Raw genomic sequence first — 18,102 nt, 5'->3', positions numbered from 1 at the left:
TGCCATAACTCCATGCTGTGGAATTCTGGGAATTGTAGATTCGTGAGACATTTGGCCTTCTCTGTCAGAGAGCTCTGGTGCCACAACAAATTACAGACCAGGATTGCAGAGCATGGAGCCATGGCAGTTAAAACACCATCAAACTGGATTATTTCTGCAGTGTGGATGCAGCCAGTAAGAAGGGTCTCCCTAGAAGATCTCAAACAGTCTATGGGACAGTATGGTCCTTCAGATAACCAGGACCAGAGCCATCCATATAGCCCTTTTGTAATTTCAGTATATGACTGAACAGTTTACAAAGCCAGTTCAACATTTGAAAAGAAAAATCACCCTGAGTGCAGAGTGGAAGAAAAAAAGTCTTTCTAAGAAGACTTATTGTATAAACCATCTTGAAGACCATCTTCCAGTTGCTAAAAGCCACTTCAGGAATAACTAAGTAATGTAAGAATGCTGTACAAGTATTGCTCCATTAATGTATTGTAATTTGGTTCCCCCCCAAAAAGCATTAAATCTGCTACACAGCAAAATTATTCAGGAAAAGAACCAACACTTTCCTTTGCCTTGTATAGGTAGTATGCAGTTGAAGATGCGAATAATTCTATTTTTACCCTTTTTATTTTATTTTACTTTATTAAAATGCTGCCTTTCTCACAGCATGGGACCAAAGGCATCTTACAAAAGCTAAAACAAGCTCTAAAAATCCTGATAACCACAGTAAAACACCACTAACTTTTAAAGTATAAAGTCATCTAAAAACATAACAATAAAGTTAAAAATACAGCAACCTACCCACCCCCCAGTCAAAGGCACCCGGCAACCAATTATTAAAATCCTATCTGAATAAAAAGGTGTTGCCAGCAGAAAGTTTTGGGGGAAAGACTGTAGTTCAGTGGAAGAAAACTGGTTCATTCTCTGCCACCTTCAGATAATGGTGAAAAAGAACTCCATCTGAACCCTTAGGACAGCAGGGTCAAACGACCCTTTCACAGGGTCGCCTAAGACCATCAAGACAATTTTATGGTTGAGGGTCACCACAACATGAGGAACTGTATTAAAGGGTCGCGACATTAGGAAGGTTGAGAACCACTGCCTTAGGAAGTCTTTTCTAGTCAGCTTTGACAGTTATGAGTAGGATTGGCCCTGTGGCCTCCAAGACAGGTTCCTACAATCCAGAATCTTGCAAATCATAGAACTCAGTAAAGCAGAGATGCTCTGGCAAGTGCAGAACACACATTCTTCCTCTCTTTGAAACCACTAGAAAACAGAACTCAGTTCATTCAAATTCAGGGCCAACCCCAATACTGTCCTTTGCAACAGCATTACCCTACCTTTATGCATTCACTCATTTGATGAACCAGCTGTGGCCACATCTCCTCCAACTCTTCGGGAGTTCGGGACTGCGCATCTGAGCCAGCAGGGTGAACCTGGCGCTTCTTTTTCCTCTTGACCTTTTTGCTCTGTAGCAATACAAGCAACCTAGTTTTTGACCCAGCTTTTGAAGAAAGGGGGATGTTGATAGATAAGTGTAGCATTCCCAGAATCCTTAACCCACAAGTACTGTCCACCAGAGAAAGTGTGGAGAGGATGGGGAAGAGCAAGCATAGCCTTCATGGTTTTGGCTTAAAACTTGTTAGAGCATCCATCGCAAAGCAGACAGTCTCCAGGTTTGCCAGAGTGAGAACTGTAGATGGCTCTTGTCCCTTTAATGTTTGTGTAGAAGAGGGAATTTCAACAAATGTTGACTGTCAGGCAACTTGGTAAGCAGCAACACCTGCTTAAACTCTCACTTCTACACAAGCATTAAGGGTACAAGAGGCCTCCCCATTCTCACTTGAACAACCCTACTAGTCTCAAACTATGGCCAAGAGCCAATAGTGAAGTTGCACAGCATAGTTATGCTAGCATAGCTATACTATGAGTGCACTACACCACCTGTATATTGGACTGTACTATTACACAATCAATCATGTAATTCACTTCACAGCAATGCACACTGCTGCTGTGCAATGGCCAATACACCACAGCCCAAGTGCATGAGGGGAACACTTATAGAACATGTACAAAAAATACAACTGCTTGCATTATGGTATCACCCACAGAACTCTGCCTGCATAATCAGGAAATGGATCTTGAGCAACATCCTGAAAGGTGCAACTGCTAGTTTTTTTACTATTCTGCTTTTAATTTTAATGGTGTTAACTTGGATAGAATCTTATTGCACTGATTCCTTTTTAAAATGGTAATAGTAATTGTTCAGCTGGAGGCTGTTTTGAGGATCCTGTGTGTGTGTGTGTGTGTGTGTAGTCGCTCCTCCTAATGTGCAGATCTAAGATACGTGCCCTTGAGTATACGTGGAGGGGCAACCTCCACTATTTGCAATGGTGGACGCACCCAGCACAAACGCCCAGTCCATACACATGGGGGCGCACCCCATTCAAGCCTATGGGTATTGAATAAGAGTGAGCCTCCATTTTTGCAGAGAGGTCCTGAACAGATCCCCCGCGAAAATGGAGTATCAACTGTATATATTTCTAATCAAGCCTTTACTTACACAAGACTTTATACATACGCGCAAGTTAGGATTTTTTTTTAGAAATTAGTATGAAATTGTTTTTGAATTTATTTTTGAAGGTTCACTATTGAATTTTTTAAAAATTAAATTTATAAAGTTAAAGGATTTTTTTAAAAATCTTTATTTTGTAACCATTATGTTCTAGAACAATAGTCTTTAAAACTCCAACTTCTCTTGAGCTATCCTGAAAGAAGGCTATAAAATAGAAACAAGACACAAAGCATGAGGAATCCAGAATTTTGGAATCTGTCCATTCAAAACCTCTCTTTGCCTTGCAATGTAATCAACCCCTGACAGTATGGTGCAGTGGTTAAAGTGTTGGACCAGGACCAAGAAAAATCAGATTCAGTTCTCTTTGTTGTTGTTCTATTGCCTTCAAGTCATTTCTGACTTACGACAACCCTAAGGCGTCCTGTCATAGGGTTTTCTCGGCAAGAATTGTTCAAAGGAGCTTTTCCTTTGCCATCCCCTGAAGGTGAGAGTGCATGTGACTTGCCAAAGCCACCCAGTGGGCTTCATGACCAAGCAGGGAATGAAACCCTGGTCTCCAGAGTTGTAGTTCAACACTCAAATCACTACGCCACCCACACTGGCTCAGCTATCTACTTTGCCACAAAACTCTCTGCACGACCTTGTACTAGTGCCCTCTCACTCTGACTAAACAGTCTCACAAGATTATGATGAGGACAATAGAGAAGGTGAAACCATAACACTATCTTAACTCCTTGGACAAAGACTGGACAACAATGCTATGTGTACTTGGTCAAAAGATCCTTAAGGGTTGCACTAAGACCTGGTGATCTAAATAACAGAGCTCTGCCCCCACACACCAAGGTGTACCTGGACCACTAAGTTGTTCCTCCCTTTGCAAAATCTCTCAAGCATCTTCAAAAAAAGGTGAGTCGTTTCCACCAAATCTTTGAGGAATGACCGGGGCTGCTTTGTTTCATCAAACTTACGGAAGAGAGCAAGGAATAGTTCACGATACTCCATCATGTAGAATATGTTATCTAGGGGGAGAGGGAATTGGATCAGTTATATCACAGACAGAGTTAGTATCTCCTGTTTTGTAAGAGTAAAGAATAAACTAATCTGACCCTTATAAACTGAGCAACAAGAAAAATAAGACTCTTCTCTTTCCTGTCCATTCTCCCATCCATTTAAAAAGGACATCCTGTCCATTCTCTTTTGAGAGACTGGCAAGATCCTCACTGCAGAAGATATTCTTTTGAGAGGACCTATCCCTATCCACCCAAATACAAGTTGTCCTCAGTCTTCAGCTGACAAACAGCAGGTTAGGACCAGAACTCTGGGGTACTAATTTGTCTCCAACACTTATTACAACACTCATTCAGGGGTGGGGTGAGGTGCTCCCAGGTCCAGCAGGGTTCCATCATGACTCTCAGATATGGAATAGCCAACCCCCTCCTCTACTTTAAAAGCAGGAGGACCTAGAGATTCCTAAAGAGGTGTTCTCTCAGATAAAAATAGTGTTTTTTATTTGCGGTTTTTCCACATTGATAGGGGTCCTTCACTCCTAACCCCAGCGAATGTGAAGGGCCACTGTACTGCTCACTACTTTCAAGTACACTGGAGGGAAGAACCTTAGGGGGTAAGAGAAAGGAATGAAACTTGAAGAATGCCTTTAAAATGTCTAGACTGTTCTTTAAACATAAATTTAAAAGTAACTAGAAAATGTTACTGGTTATGCCAATAAAATATGTTCATTCCTACCCAATATATTAATTTTGAAACATAACTTATTTTCCCCCTAACCAAAGAAAAAGTAACTCCTCACAAACACCTTTCCAGCTCTGATGAGAGTTGGCTCCTAATCCTGACAGGAAATCCGGATTATTGTCCAGGAATATGGTATTGTTCAAGAATATGGTAAACTTGGTTTCCAGTTAGCTAAAATTTCAAATCCTCACTTTTTAAAATGTGGCTGCTGTGGCGAATAGCTTCTTCTTGTGAATGGTCCATTTCATGCACAGTCATCAGCAACTCTTGGTAGGTTTTGAGAGCCAGATGCATCCTGGGAGAGAGAGAGAGAGAGAGAGAGGAGAGAGAGAGAGAGAGAAGATGAGAGGCAAGAGTCACATTTGTGAAGAGATGTAGGAGAAAAACGACCTATTCCAAGACAAAGGAACCCAAGGAGTAGGAAACTCACAAAGCCATTCCACAGCAGCAGACTCCTACCTTCTAGACCAAGATGTTGACTCTTTCTTATCCACGAGCAGCATTTCATAGTAGTTGGTCAGATTCTGCTCAATGAAGTGGAAGGTCCGGACTCCAACAGTCTCAGAAACCAGTTGTGGCTGGAAAGAGTGGGCCCGGTTGAAGGCCATGAAAAAAGCCATTGCCCACAAGTAGTATGTCTCATCATGCTGCTGGGCTCTCTCTCTCATAAGGTGATCCTGAGGAGGGAGGAGAGTATTAATCATGTGATCCCTTCTATAGCATCCTTTCTATTTTGGGTTCAGATTCAGAGATAGTAAACATACTAATATCCCTAGAGATGTGAAGGCCTGTGGAAAAATTAGGAAAAAAACATTTTTGTCCGTAGTTTTCCTGAATCATGCTAAAATAAAATATTCCATAATCGTTCTTCTTCTTTTTTTATTTTTTTCTTCTTTTTTCTTGTTTTTGTTTTTTTCATTTTTTCCCAGACTGGGGAAAACCAAGAAAAAAACTGTTAAAAGGAAGAAAATAAATTATGAAATATTTTATTTTAGCTTGATTCAGGAGAAATATGGACAAAAATATTTTCCCTATTTTTTTCATAGTCCTTCACAACTCTAACTATCCCTAATCATGACACTACATATACATATCCTTAAGCATGATACTACACATACTAAAAAAAAGTGGTAACTCAAATTCTAATATAGAGAAAGGATGTATATTTACACATATCTTCTTATTCTACATGATTTTTTTAAGAGCAGGTGGTGATCCTGATTTCCAAATAATTTTTGGAGTGGATGTGCAGGAGGGAAAAGTATGACTTTAACATTTAGCTCTCCAATCTCTGACTTTCTACACCTTTCCTTTTGCCATTTCTCTGTTCTGTGCCTCTGAGATTGGAGAGCTAAATGTTGAAGTCATACTTTTCCCTCCTGTACACCCACTCTTATTAAAATAACTGGTAATTTGTCTGTTTGGTTTCCAGAAATTCTGTCCTTTCAGAATTTTGAAAGTATTATGCTACCCCACACCACCATGCCAGAAATTCAAGAGAAGAGTGCCATCTTTATCTCATTCAAAACAGAGTTCCACAATTTAGAAGCCATCAATAAGATGTCCTCACCAGGCAGCACACCTCTGAAGGCGGTGAAACAGAGAGCAAGGCCACAGACACTTGTGTGCAAGCAGCAGCCCTCCAGAAAATCTGGCTCCATATCAGTTGACTTTGGGTTGACTTCCTGTTGCAAAAGAAAAGGCCTCTTCTAAAATGGCCACCTTAGAGGGAGGTGCTGGGGGGGGCATAAAAAAGCCTTGGGGAGCTGCATGCACGCCAGGGGCTTCACTTTTCTCACACCTGAACTATCAGGATTACTACTTTCCTACCATAAAGACAGAACTTCTTGACTTTGGCCTTAAAAGTACCCCTTTTCCCCACCACCCCAAGGGCTCATCTTCTACCTACCCTACTTGCATCCAGTCCTGTGTATTTTGCCCTCTTCAAACAAACTAGCATCTTCTTAGTTTTTACCTGAAGATCTTGACCTCACTTCTAGGTAAGATAAAGACTTGGACTGGAAAACAGTTGAATGTGGAGCTCCCAGGCTTCTAGAGTTCTGACTTGGCCTGCTGGGTAATGCATCACCAATAGGTACCTGTGACTAATTCCACCCCAAATAAGCTCGTAGCAACAACTTTGCCAGCAGCATCCAGGCTTGTATCACGAAAGGACAGAGCTCCCTTCCAATCTCCCCTTCAATTTTGCTAATGCAACTATAATTTAGGTTCAAGGTATTCCTGATGCTATTCAGAGCCGTAGATGGTTTTGGAGCACAGTATGTGGGGAGCAGCTCTCACTGTAAATTCCTGCTCAAGCTAGCTTTGAGGTTGGGGTGAGTGTCCTCTTCTGTGTCCCACACTAGAACCAATAATTTACACAGAAATGTGAGAAAGGACATTCTCCAAGATGAGTTGTGGGTGTGGAATGCCTCCTTGAGGTCTGGCTGCTAATACTGGCCTCAGATCACCACCAACTGAAAACCTGTTTTTTCACTCAAGCTTTTGTGTGCCTAGTGACCACAGCTTAATTTTGGCTTACTAGACTGTAGGTTTTGTTTTCTGTTTTGTTTGATCACTCCTTTGTTTTTAAATTGATTGCATTGTTTTGAAGTTGTTTTTACAGACTGCACTATGCCCTGAGATCTTGAATACAGGATAGGACAGAAATAATTTTCACAGATTTAATGCCACCACAGCACAAGAGGAATGAAAAGCAAATGATTTTGGGAGAAAGGTAGGATATAAGTGCAATAGATATACAGTATAGATAGATAGAGACACACAAAGGACTATGAAAAAAGATTCACTTTTGCCGAATCCAGCTTCAGGTGAGTACATCTCTGCATCCAAAAATAATTAAACTGGGGAAAACCAGCTTCATGGCATCCTCTGAGATCACCAACACTACCATGCCCTCTTTTTCTAGCACTGTTGTCAGTGAAAACTACATAGGACATCATTAATGTTTAGGTGGAAGAAGGAATTTCAGGAGGTGTTGCTTGTCAAGCAACCTGGTAAGAAGCAACACTGGCTGAAATTCCTTCTTCTACACCAGCATCAAAGGTACAAGAATTGTCTCTAGTTTTTACTCTGGCAACCGTATTCTCTAATGTCATCCATTCCTCCCACACAGAATATGGGCTTCATTCTCACCTTGACCAGATACATGAGGCGATTGTAGCAGTTCTCCAAGAACTCCACACAGAACTCCTTAAGGAACAGGCGCACATTAAGAGCCGAGCGGCGACTGGCAGCCTCACTGTCATGGGCAAGCTGCCGTCTCTTTGGCACCTTCTGAACTTCCTTGCCCAAATCGTGGCTATAGTTCTTCACCTTAGAATATGGATGAAACATGAGGAGGGGAAATAATTCAGAGGCAATGTTTGCTGCTCTATTACTCCTCTCCTTACCTAATAGATTCTGTGTGCCCTAACATGTAAGGGAGAAGTAACTGTGACGATACAAAGAGGAGCACAGCAGATACATTACAGAAATTTTGGAAAAATTGGAAAATGCAACAATAATCCTCCTCTTTACAGACTGTAAATCATGTTGTTACCTCAGGAGCAAAAAATGCATTATTCATCAAAATTCATTATATATAACATTGGGATAAAATTATAATGTTTGATGTACTTCTGTATCCACTGATTCTTTATCCATGGATTCAACCACCCAGAGCTTGAAAAATTACAACTGGTTTAGAATATAATTACAAATTGAACTTTAAAAAAAAAAAAAAAACAGGCTGCCTATTTGTAACTATGGTTCTCTGAGTGGTCATCTGTGAACTCAAACCTAGGGGAATTTCTGTGTCTCCATAGATGATCTTCAGAAACTTCTACAGCTAAATCTCTTCGGCTGAAGGCCTGCCCCCTCATACCACACAGGTTCAGTATGGTTCCTGCTCAGTTCTCCTTAGTTCCATGTCTGCCAGAGCAGCCAGCAACCAAGGAAGTCGAGCATAGCAACAGAGGGGAGGTGGGTGGGTTGTGTGAGTTCACAGACGACCACTCAAAGTACAACACTTACAGGTGAGCAACCTGCTTTTCTTCTTTGTGGTCTCTGTGATTCACACATGTAAGAGACTGACAAGCTATACATACCAGGATGGAGGGTGAGACTATGCTTGCAACAACTGAAGCACAGACCAATAAAAGAAATATAATCCCTAGCCCAAACATCATTCCCAGGGATAACAAAATCCATGGATGTTCAAGTCCCATTAAATATTATGGCATAGCAAAATAATGTTCTTTATATAAAATGGAAAATCAAGTTTTGCTATTTGGAATTTAGTGCCTGTAGAGGTTATTCCATCCGGTGCTAGAATGCTACCTAGCAGATCCTTCTCAAACAATAAAGCAGTCCTCAGGGCAGAAAAAAATGTCCTCTGGAACCACAGATTTCAGAACAAGTAGACAAACTAGGTGGTGCATCCACCCACAGTATTCCATACTTCATTCTTTCCTGTTAGGAGCAGGCAGTCCTATCCCGTCCCTATTCTTGGCAGTGAAAAGTCCTTAGCCTGATTCATCTGGGCATGCAGAACGTACTGAAACCTCTCCCAGACTCCTCAAGCCTCTCTTGCCCTGTAGTGGCATGTATCGACTTACATTGTGTAGCCCTTTGTGCATCACCACATCTCTATCGCCAATAGATTTCAAGCCCTGAATAACGTAGCAGCCACCAAACCGAGAGTGCCTGGGGGGAGCAAGAGAAACAGAGGTTACCAGAATGTAACAATTGGTCAAGAAAACAGCACTTAGACCAACAAGACATAGACAGTGGTCAAAGACCACTTAAATTTTGGGATTCAACTATCTAGCCCAAGATTATCTCCACTGCCAGGAGATAATTTGTGATCCTCTATGGAGAATATCTGCTTTCATTTCCTTCGCCACTGCCCCCCATGGGTTTTCCTTCCCAATTTCATCAAGTTAGACTGAAGGCACAGACAAAAGAGGGGCTAAGGAAAATTTCCCAGAGGGCTGCACATCAGTGTACCAAGGAAGAATTCATCTGCACACTACTGTCCCTCATGGCAAGATAGGCACAACTAAATTTGAAAAAACAAAGAGAGCAATATGGCTGTACAATCTCTAGTGGAGCTTCAACACAGGGGGTAGGATTTAGTGCACAGGCTAAGAGGAAGTGGGGGGCAGGAGAGTAACAGGCAGTGATTGTAAGGAAAGAGGGGCCTCACCAAGGTCATTCTTAGTGGGGTATTTCTCCCCACAACAAGTCTCTCATAGGTCATCTGAGGAGGGGTGATGGCTTAGTGTCATGCAGAAGGTCCCAGGTTCAGTCCAGTTGAAACAAACAAATAACTGGTGATGGAAAAGACATCCTTCTAAATGTCACATTGTCCTCTGTCAACCTAATGGGATGGTCTGTGAAACTCAGGAAGAAGACTGCTTCATATTACAACTTCTCTAACAGAGCCTGACCTACTGCTCCGATGGAGAACACGGCTCTTCCTCTCTGCTTGTTCCTTCTGCCTCAGGACCTCCAATTCAGCTATGTCCGTGACCCTCTCTTTGGTTGAACGACCCTGCCCAGTGGCTGCCAGTTGCTCTGGTTTCTGTTGGGATACACAAAGTCTTTAGTGTCTTCTTTCAACCCAAGCAAGGGTTACCCAATCAACTCCCAAAACCAACACATCCCAGAATTAATCATCTCAGGCTGCCTAAGAACAATGTGTTTTTTCTGTCTATCCTTTCTTTTCCATCTGCCACACTCCAGCTTGGAGAAGACCTGTAAAAATGTTATAAGGGTATGTCATTTTCAGCTAACCCATAATTCTGTCTCTAACAAAACAATGTTGAAAGTGAATTGCTGTGTTTTGTTGTTGTTGTTGTTGTTTTAAATTATGTTTTAAATATATTTTAAATTGTTTTTAACTATCTCATTTTGTTTACTTAAAAAATTGTAATACAGTTGGCCTTCTGTATTCTGCACCCACGGATTTCACTATCCACAGCTTTAAAATATTCCCCCTTCAAAGAAATTCCAAAAAGCAAAGCTTGATTTTGCCATTTTATATAAGTGACACCCTTTTACTACACCACTATATATAATCAGACCTAAGTTTTCATGGATTCTGGTATCCATCGGGATTCCTGGAAGGGCCCACTATATAACATTTTAGCTAATATCTATTTTAAGTTACTGTAAGCTGCCTTGGATCTTATGGCAGGAGAAAGGTGAAGTATAAAACCCATCAATCAATCAGTCAATCAATCAATCCTTTCCCTTTTATTCCTTCGCTTCCTACAGATATACCAGTTCCACAAAGGTTTCTGGGGATTCGTTTTTAAGTTCCAAAACATAGATTGCATCCAATGCCCCTTCTCAAATAGACTGGCAATGCAACAGGTCATTGGGCTGCCACCTTTCAACCTTTCAGACTTTTCAACACTGCCCCCTTCACTTTTCCTCAGCTCCCTGTTTTCTTTACCTGGTCCCGGAACATAAGGGAGATGATCTCTAACACGTGTAGACTCCACTGCTGCTCACTCTGGGAGCTGGCTAAGAATTTAAGCAAGTCGTCCATGCCACTGATGTGAATGGCCCACAGCACTCTGTCATGGGTGTTGGCATCATCATCAATGTTCTACAAGAGACAGATAATAGAGGTCTGAGGAGGAAAGGACTAGGTTTCCCAGACCTAAAAAGGTTCTTTTTCTATCTAGAGAAGAACCCCATTGAGTGTTGTAGGGGAAGGAGAGGCAGGTCTTAGGCTTCAACATTTAAATTTCATTTTTCATTAAAACTCTGAAAAGTGAAAAAGTGTTTCAAAAATTTAAACCTGTAGTCCCAGACATCTAAAGGGCCCAAGCTAGTGAAGGCTGAGCCAACTCAAATCCACCCCCACCCCCCATCTTCAACAACGGAAAAATAATATGACAGTATGTTGACTGTCAGAGTGGATGATGTAACAAATGTGAAACAGAATGTATCCTCAGGTCTTTGTTCCTTCACAGATCTTGGCACAGCCCTAGACTCATATCAACCCAGCAACAATCAGGTACCCGACTCCACACAAGTACCTTCTCCTCATCAGGATCAGCTGGGACATGTAGCACATTGCGCACTAGAAGCAGGATGCGCTCGATTAACAAGTTATCCTCCTCCTGACGCTGTTCCCAGTCCTGGAAGTAGGAGACAAGGAAGGGACAGATTACCACAGATTCCCGTCCACTGGGTTCACAGAAAAGATCTGGCTGGAGGGGCTGGCTTTTGTCACTTATGTGCCTCCACCCTAAAACCCAGCAAAGTGTCATCCCCTTCCACAAACAGAGAAATACTTCCAGGCTAATTCCTCTCCTTGAAAAACAAAAAATCCCTCTTCATACATAACAAGCCAAGCTGTGATATGTTGAATTCTGCCTTGCTCTTATGTCTGAACCAATACCTATAAACAAACCATGACTTGTTAATTAAATGCAAACCACAAACAGATCCCATTTGTTGTTGTCTTATGAATTTCAGCTTGTTAAAACTACAGCTTGTTGTTATATCTGACTCCAGAATTTTCTCCCTAGCTGCCCAACTGGAAACAGAAGCTGGGGAGGGGCTAATCAAAGCAGAAACAAGGCAAACAAACTGGGACTTCTCTACAGACAACTGGCAGTTGTCTATAGAACAGTGCATGGCTATTGCAACAGACCACTGGTAGCATAAACCATAATTTAATACAACAAAGCCAGAATTTGCAGGGCAGCTGAATATGGAACTTACCAGCTGCAGAAGGTTGTACAATTTCTCACTCAGCACCCCAAATACCTTCTCACTGGCAAATGCCTATGGGTAGGGAAGAAACTACATTAGGAAAATACATAGTTCCAAAAGAACAAGGAGATTTTCCAAAAAGTGATTAGATGATTAGTGCATACATCACAACCAGGACATTTCTACCACAGTCTGTCGATCTTTGTGCCCCCATGAGCATAAGGTTTTCCATTATTCTTCCTTTGAAGGCTGCAGTTTCTCCCTTCTAACACCCATGATCTTTGGTCTTTTAAAAGTGGCAAAGCCCTTTTAAAAGAAAGCACTTAACAAGGGAGCATTACTATTAAAAAAAACCACACCTTCACATGGGCTTACATGCATCTTCCCCCCACTCCAGGAAGAACTAGAATGGGAGGGGGAAGGGGAATGACAAAGGTATGCCAACTCACTTCTTTGTAAGCCTGAAGATAAGAGACAATTTGGAGAAAGTGATGACGGAAGCTGACATCCTGAGGGAGCTTACCAAAGCAGAGGACAGCTGGTTGAGTTAAATTTACCATTAACCTTGGAAAGAAAAAAAGGAGAAGAAAAATAAATAGAGGCTATGACAATTATTGTATAATAATTTTAGCCCAAATCTAATGGCATCCTTGATGTCATGCTAGGACTACCAGCTGGATGTTACAAAGCAAACAATTCTACTAGCCAATTAGCCTGTTCATGCAGAACAAGGTTGTAAAATAAGGGGAGGAAACTATCTGTTCTCCAGGTATGCAAACCTTCACTTATTTCATTTTCACACAGAACAACAAATAATTCCAAAAGTTTTCTCCCTGCTTGGAAAGATTATGAGAGTTTTTATGTGTTTTTCAGTGTTTTTTCTCTACTCTTAGACCTTTTTCTAAAACCCTTGTGCAAAAAAAAATTTTTTTTAATGCATTTCACATAAAACTCAATATGTTCCATGCTAAACGCTTTTCTGTCCAAAGTGGTTTTTCAACAAAGAACAATTATTCTTTTGTGCAAATAAAATTTTTGCAAAATAAACCCTCCTAAAATTCACCTTCCTCCAAAAAGCCTTGTAGTGGCTGACCATTTCTTTCAACAATAAGAACATTTTCAAGTTTTCTTGCACCCCTTCCTTTAATCTAAGACATTGTGGAGGCCAGAGCAAGGCCAGCAGAAGTATATTCTTAATTGATGTGCACATTTCCATCAAAGAAAAGCAGGTCAGATACAAAGAGCTAGGATATAAGGGTGTTAGAGTTCTGCTGACTTTATATCTTTACATCATGATCTGCTACTTAAAGGTAAAGGTAAAAATAGTCCCTTGACAAGAATGTCTGGTTGTAACCGACTGTAGGGGGCAGTACTAATCTCCATTTCTAAGCCAAAGAGCCGGCATTGTCCGAGGACTGCTCTGGTGGTCATGTGGCCAACATGACTCCACCGAACACTGTTACCTTCCCACTGAGAAGTGGTACCTATTTATCTACTTGCATTTGCCTGCTTTCGAACTGCTAGGTTGGCAGAAGCTGGGACTAATGACAGGAGCTCACCCCATCATACAGCACCCAGGCCTCGAACTGCCAACCTGCCAATCTTACAATCAACAGAGTCAGCATTTTAACCACTTGACCCACTGCATCCCATCAATCTGCTACTTAAGAGTCCTCATTATTAAGATTTTATACTGATTATAGTCAGTCATGAGAGCCAGCGTGGCATAGTGGTTTGAGTGTTGGACTCTGGAGATCAGTGTTACAATTCCCTGCACACATTCTCAGCCCCAGAAAACCCTATGATAACAGTTGTCTTAGGATCTCTGTAAGTCAGAAATGACTTGAAGGCACACAACAACATACTCAGTCATCCCTCCTTCTCTGCCCCCTGGTTACCTGATAACAGCATCAAAGAGCTGTTTATCTTGAGGGTACTGGATAATGATTGGGATCAAGTCATTCTGTAAGATCTGAGCTGCTCCCAGCTGTTGTCGGATATCCCGAGTCTCATCTTCGTGACGCAGGTAGCGGATCAGGTCTTTCACACTCTCTGGAGGGATACAGGACATATGGAAAAGGCAATAGAGTGGTTGTGAAATAAAGGCACAGAAAACATATTAACAATAGTAGGAATAGGAGTTTCTGTTCTTTAGAGACAGACAGAATGTTTTCTTAGCTTATTTACTGAGCTTATATTCCACCTTTCTCTCAATATGAAACACAAGGTGGTTCATAATTTATGTTCTGGGACCACCCAAGCAAGGGAAACCAACAGAAGGCTAAAAATGTGTTTTTAAAATAACAACAATCATAATAATAAAGCAACTTTTCCTATTCCTCTATATTCTCTCCTTTATAACTGAAGTGGCTCCTTTTAACAAGTTACACACAAAGTGTATAGGGCCCTTATTACCAGCCTTTAAACTCCTCCAACCAGTCTGGCTCTCTCACCTAAGCAATCCGGCTCTTTGTGGTAAGTGTCCCCCTCCAAGAAGCCAAGGGCGCTGCACGTTGCCAAGAGTTCACAATTCATCATGTACAAGTCCATATATCTCAGTCTAAGTGAAATACTGGAGCCTGTAAGGAAGAGAGGCACTGGTAAGTCATGTGAGTTCCAATCTGTTCTGAAAGCAACAGGAATAACTTTCATTAAACAAAGCAGCACCTGAAACTATGTCACTTAGACTCCATTGTATGGCAAGAAAAGAAAAAGATTCTTCCAGGAACCCTTCTCAGTTTCCTGACTTCACTGCAGTGGCAAATACCAACATAGTGTGAGAAGACAGTGGAGACTTACAATTAAAAGGCAAGATCATCTGGATCATATGTAAAATTCAGTGAATGACAGGGAAATAGCCAGTGGCTTCCATGTCAGTGGAGCAATGTAATCACTCTGGAATTTAGTCCCAATTTTAAAAGAACTATTCAAGGTACTGAGCAGATTCTAAGTGTAGGGTCAAGCACCTTAGGTGGCTCTTTTACAGTTCATTCTAAAAAGCAAGAATCACCACTCCCACTGTAGTAATTTGATTGTGCTCCATTTTTGTTAAGCTTTGGATAAAGGGAAGCCCTATTATTTCTTGGGAATACTGTAAGGAGAAAAAAATAGAGGGCAAAATATGCAACTACCAATGGTTTAATAATATGGTGAATGACTGTACAATGGAAACATATATAAATACTTGTTCATCCCCATGTTTGTTAGTGATGATCAGTACTGTAATTTAATTTTTGTCACTAGCACCTGCCAGAGATTTTTCTTTTTACAAGCACCAGTCAAAACAAAGACTACCTCTTTCAACATTTCTGCAGGCTGTAGATGGCATCAGGGTTATGATGCTGATGCGGTATCAATGTAATTGCAACACATACACAACACTACCACACCTGCTGCTCTTCCTCTGTACAAATGTCCTTACCAGCTAGTGGATGCAAAATAAGTATCTGTACTTTCCCTCCATGGGAACAGAATCAAGAAAACAGAGCCTCGCCAATACCTAAAGACAACAGTTAACTACTACATTTAGCCAAAATAATTAAAAATTATGATTGGTGAAATACAATAGGCAGAATCTTTCATAGGACCCCTGGTCCACAGGAATTTCTTGCCTGCTCCCCTAGGATGAAGGGTTCATTCAGCTTCTTGTCCATAAACACTGCAGAGAGCAAATAGGAAGATCAGTAGGCTAGGATTTCCACACAGATCACAGAAAACTTGCATAAAGACACCTTTTAAAGGCTTTAATCCAGGTAAGGTGTTAAACCTGAAGCCAGTACACTATAGAATCAAGAACCATCCTTGCAGACAAAAAAAGTACACACAAGATAGCATAGAAGATATATTTCTTGCACTACAGAAAAGAAAATAGAGGGGCCCCTTAAATCACCACACACTATGTGTTCAATACAGTACCACGGGTTGTCTTTTATCAGCTAAAACTTTGAGCTCCAGCGACCTTCATGCATGCACAGCAAACTCCTCATATACATGTGCATCTGGAATCCTCCTAAAAGCTCTGACTGCTGTGACAGACAGAAAGCTAAGTAGGGCTAGAGACTAACAGGTTTGTGAGGTACAGCAAAACCTGACACCTAAAAAAGAAGGGAACTTGCTTTCTCCAACCAATCCTTGACAAGACTGCCCCCTCCTCACAATTACTTCATACAGAATCAAAGATCACATAACCTGGTTTATGCAACTAGCCTACTTACCCAGTCTGCTGTAGGGGTCTAACCTACTTTCTAGCAGTCTAGGAGGTTATGATAAGCTAGGTCACCATGCAGCTGAGGAAGGGGTGGGGAAACAAAGAGGAAGGCAGGAGTTTATACTTAGGAGGTCCAATCTACTCTGCAATCTCATATCTTGCTCAAATACAGTAGCAGTATCATGAGTTCATTTATGTAATATCTGATGAGTCACAGAGGTTTGTTTTTGTTTTTTTGTAATAATAATATTTTAAAAAACAACAACACTGGATGCAGTTTTATACTACATTCTGCATCAGGAAAAGTTCCACCAAGATGTAAATTCAAATCACTGTGCAGCATGATTGTGAAGACTACTGCAAATCACTGTGCAGGATGTTGTCAAGCTGGAAGGTGTCCAGAGGAGGGTGACCAAAATGGTGAAAGGTCTGGAAATCATGCCCTGTGAGGAGAGACTTAGGGATCTAGGCATGTTTAGCCTGGAGAAGAGAAGGTTAAGAAGTGACATGATAGCTATGTTTAAATATTTGAAGGGATGTCACATTGAGGATGAAATAAGTTTGTTTTCTGCTGCTGCAGACACTGAGACAGAGCAATGGATTCAAGTTAAAGGAAAAGAGAATCCACTTAAAACTAAGAAGAAGGAACACACTGCCTCTGAGTATGTTAGAGTCTTCTCCTTTGGAGGTTTTTAAACAGAGTTTGGATGGCCATCTGTAGGGAGTGCTTTGATCATGTATTCCTGCATGGCAGGGGGTTGGACTGGATGGCCCTTGTGGTGTCTACCAACTCTTTTGATTCTGATTCTTTATAGCTGTTGTTGTCCTGATTTATGCCAACCCTATCACAGAGTTTTCTTGTCGAGATTTGTTGGAGGGAATTTGCCTTTGCCATCTGCTGAGCTGAGAAAGTGTAACTTGCCCAAGTTCACACAGTGGGTTTCTATGATTGAGCAGGGATTTGAATGTTTGGCCTCTAAAGTCATAATCCAACACTCATATCACTACACTATGCTGGCTCTCATGCAGTCTTCTACTTTGGCATTATAACATAAACTGTGGCGAGTATTAAATGCATGTTTAATCTCATCTTTCTATCAAAAGAAAGGGAGCTAATATGAAGGCAGATCAAGGCTGGTTTGAAAAGTTGGGTCTTCACATTTTTTGTAAAAGCAGTGAGTAAGAACTTATTATATTTCTGAAGGGACCCTTTTCTTTTAGTACAAAGAATACATTTTCTCATCTGTGATCCCCTTTCTTGCATATGCATGATGGGTGCCTCCATAGTTCACAACATTCTCAATACTGCCTCTTCTGATAAACGTAATGCCTAGATATGCGCATAAAAAAATCATAGACATGCCGTAGTACCCTGTTAACTGTACACTCACCCCCTATAAGGTCCATTTGCACATTAACAGTTAGAAAACATAGGTTAGCCAAAGGCTGTCCCCATGGCAGGCAGCTAATCCTGACTCTCTGATGAAGACACCTATAAGATGTATGTCCCTCCAAATTATATTTTGTCTAATTTATACATCATACTGTATTTGAAAGTACAGACACAGAAAATGTGAGTATACACAAAGGAGCCCTAAGACAGAAAGACAAATAGTGAACTGGGCACATAGCTAGAGCAGCCTGGCTGCAGGCAGGTCCATTCTTCCCTGCATGTTGTAGGTGACAGTCTTCCTGACAATGGAGACTCACATGCCACTCATGACCATTCTTCTCAAGGCAAAATGGCAAGAACAACAGCAAACTGAAAAGAGTGACCATTTACATAGAGGGCAATGCCACCACTCTTTTACCCTGGTAATGTTGCCACAGGCCACAATAAGCAGCA

The 18,102-nt window shown here is 41.2% G+C and overlaps 1 protein-coding gene across 1 annotated transcript in view; it reads right to left on the bottom strand.

Annotated features, from left to right (window-relative positions):
* The window catches only part of TIMELESS (timeless circadian regulator), a 64,992-nt gene that overhangs the window by 30,854 nt on the left and 16,036 nt on the right, over positions 1-18,102 (bottom strand). The window contains exons 2-14 of the mRNA XM_042447588.1: positions 14,503-14,628; positions 13,948-14,101; positions 12,499-12,613; positions 12,059-12,121; positions 11,368-11,469; positions 10,776-10,931; positions 9,766-9,899; positions 8,932-9,019; positions 7,469-7,648; positions 4,772-4,989; positions 4,504-4,607; positions 3,413-3,582; positions 1,329-1,457 (exon numbers count right to left, since the gene is read on the bottom strand). Of these exons, the coding sequence (XP_042303522.1) occupies positions 1,329-1,457; positions 3,413-3,582; positions 4,504-4,607; positions 4,772-4,989; positions 7,469-7,648; positions 8,932-9,019; positions 9,766-9,899; positions 10,776-10,931; positions 11,368-11,469; positions 12,059-12,121; positions 12,499-12,613; positions 13,948-14,101; positions 14,503-14,628 (1,739 nt within the window). The remainder of the gene's footprint in view (positions 1-1,328; positions 1,458-3,412; positions 3,583-4,503; positions 4,608-4,771; positions 4,990-7,468; positions 7,649-8,931; positions 9,020-9,765; positions 9,900-10,775; positions 10,932-11,367; positions 11,470-12,058; positions 12,122-12,498; positions 12,614-13,947; positions 14,102-14,502; positions 14,629-18,102) is intronic.

This window comes from Sceloporus undulatus, chromosome 2, assembly GCF_019175285.1.
Source record: "Sceloporus undulatus isolate JIND9_A2432 ecotype Alabama chromosome 2, SceUnd_v1.1, whole genome shotgun sequence".
In the NCBI taxonomy this organism is placed as follows: Eukaryota; Metazoa; Chordata; class Lepidosauria; order Squamata; family Phrynosomatidae; genus Sceloporus; species Sceloporus undulatus.
This window is presented reverse-complemented; position numbering and strand designations above follow the sequence as displayed.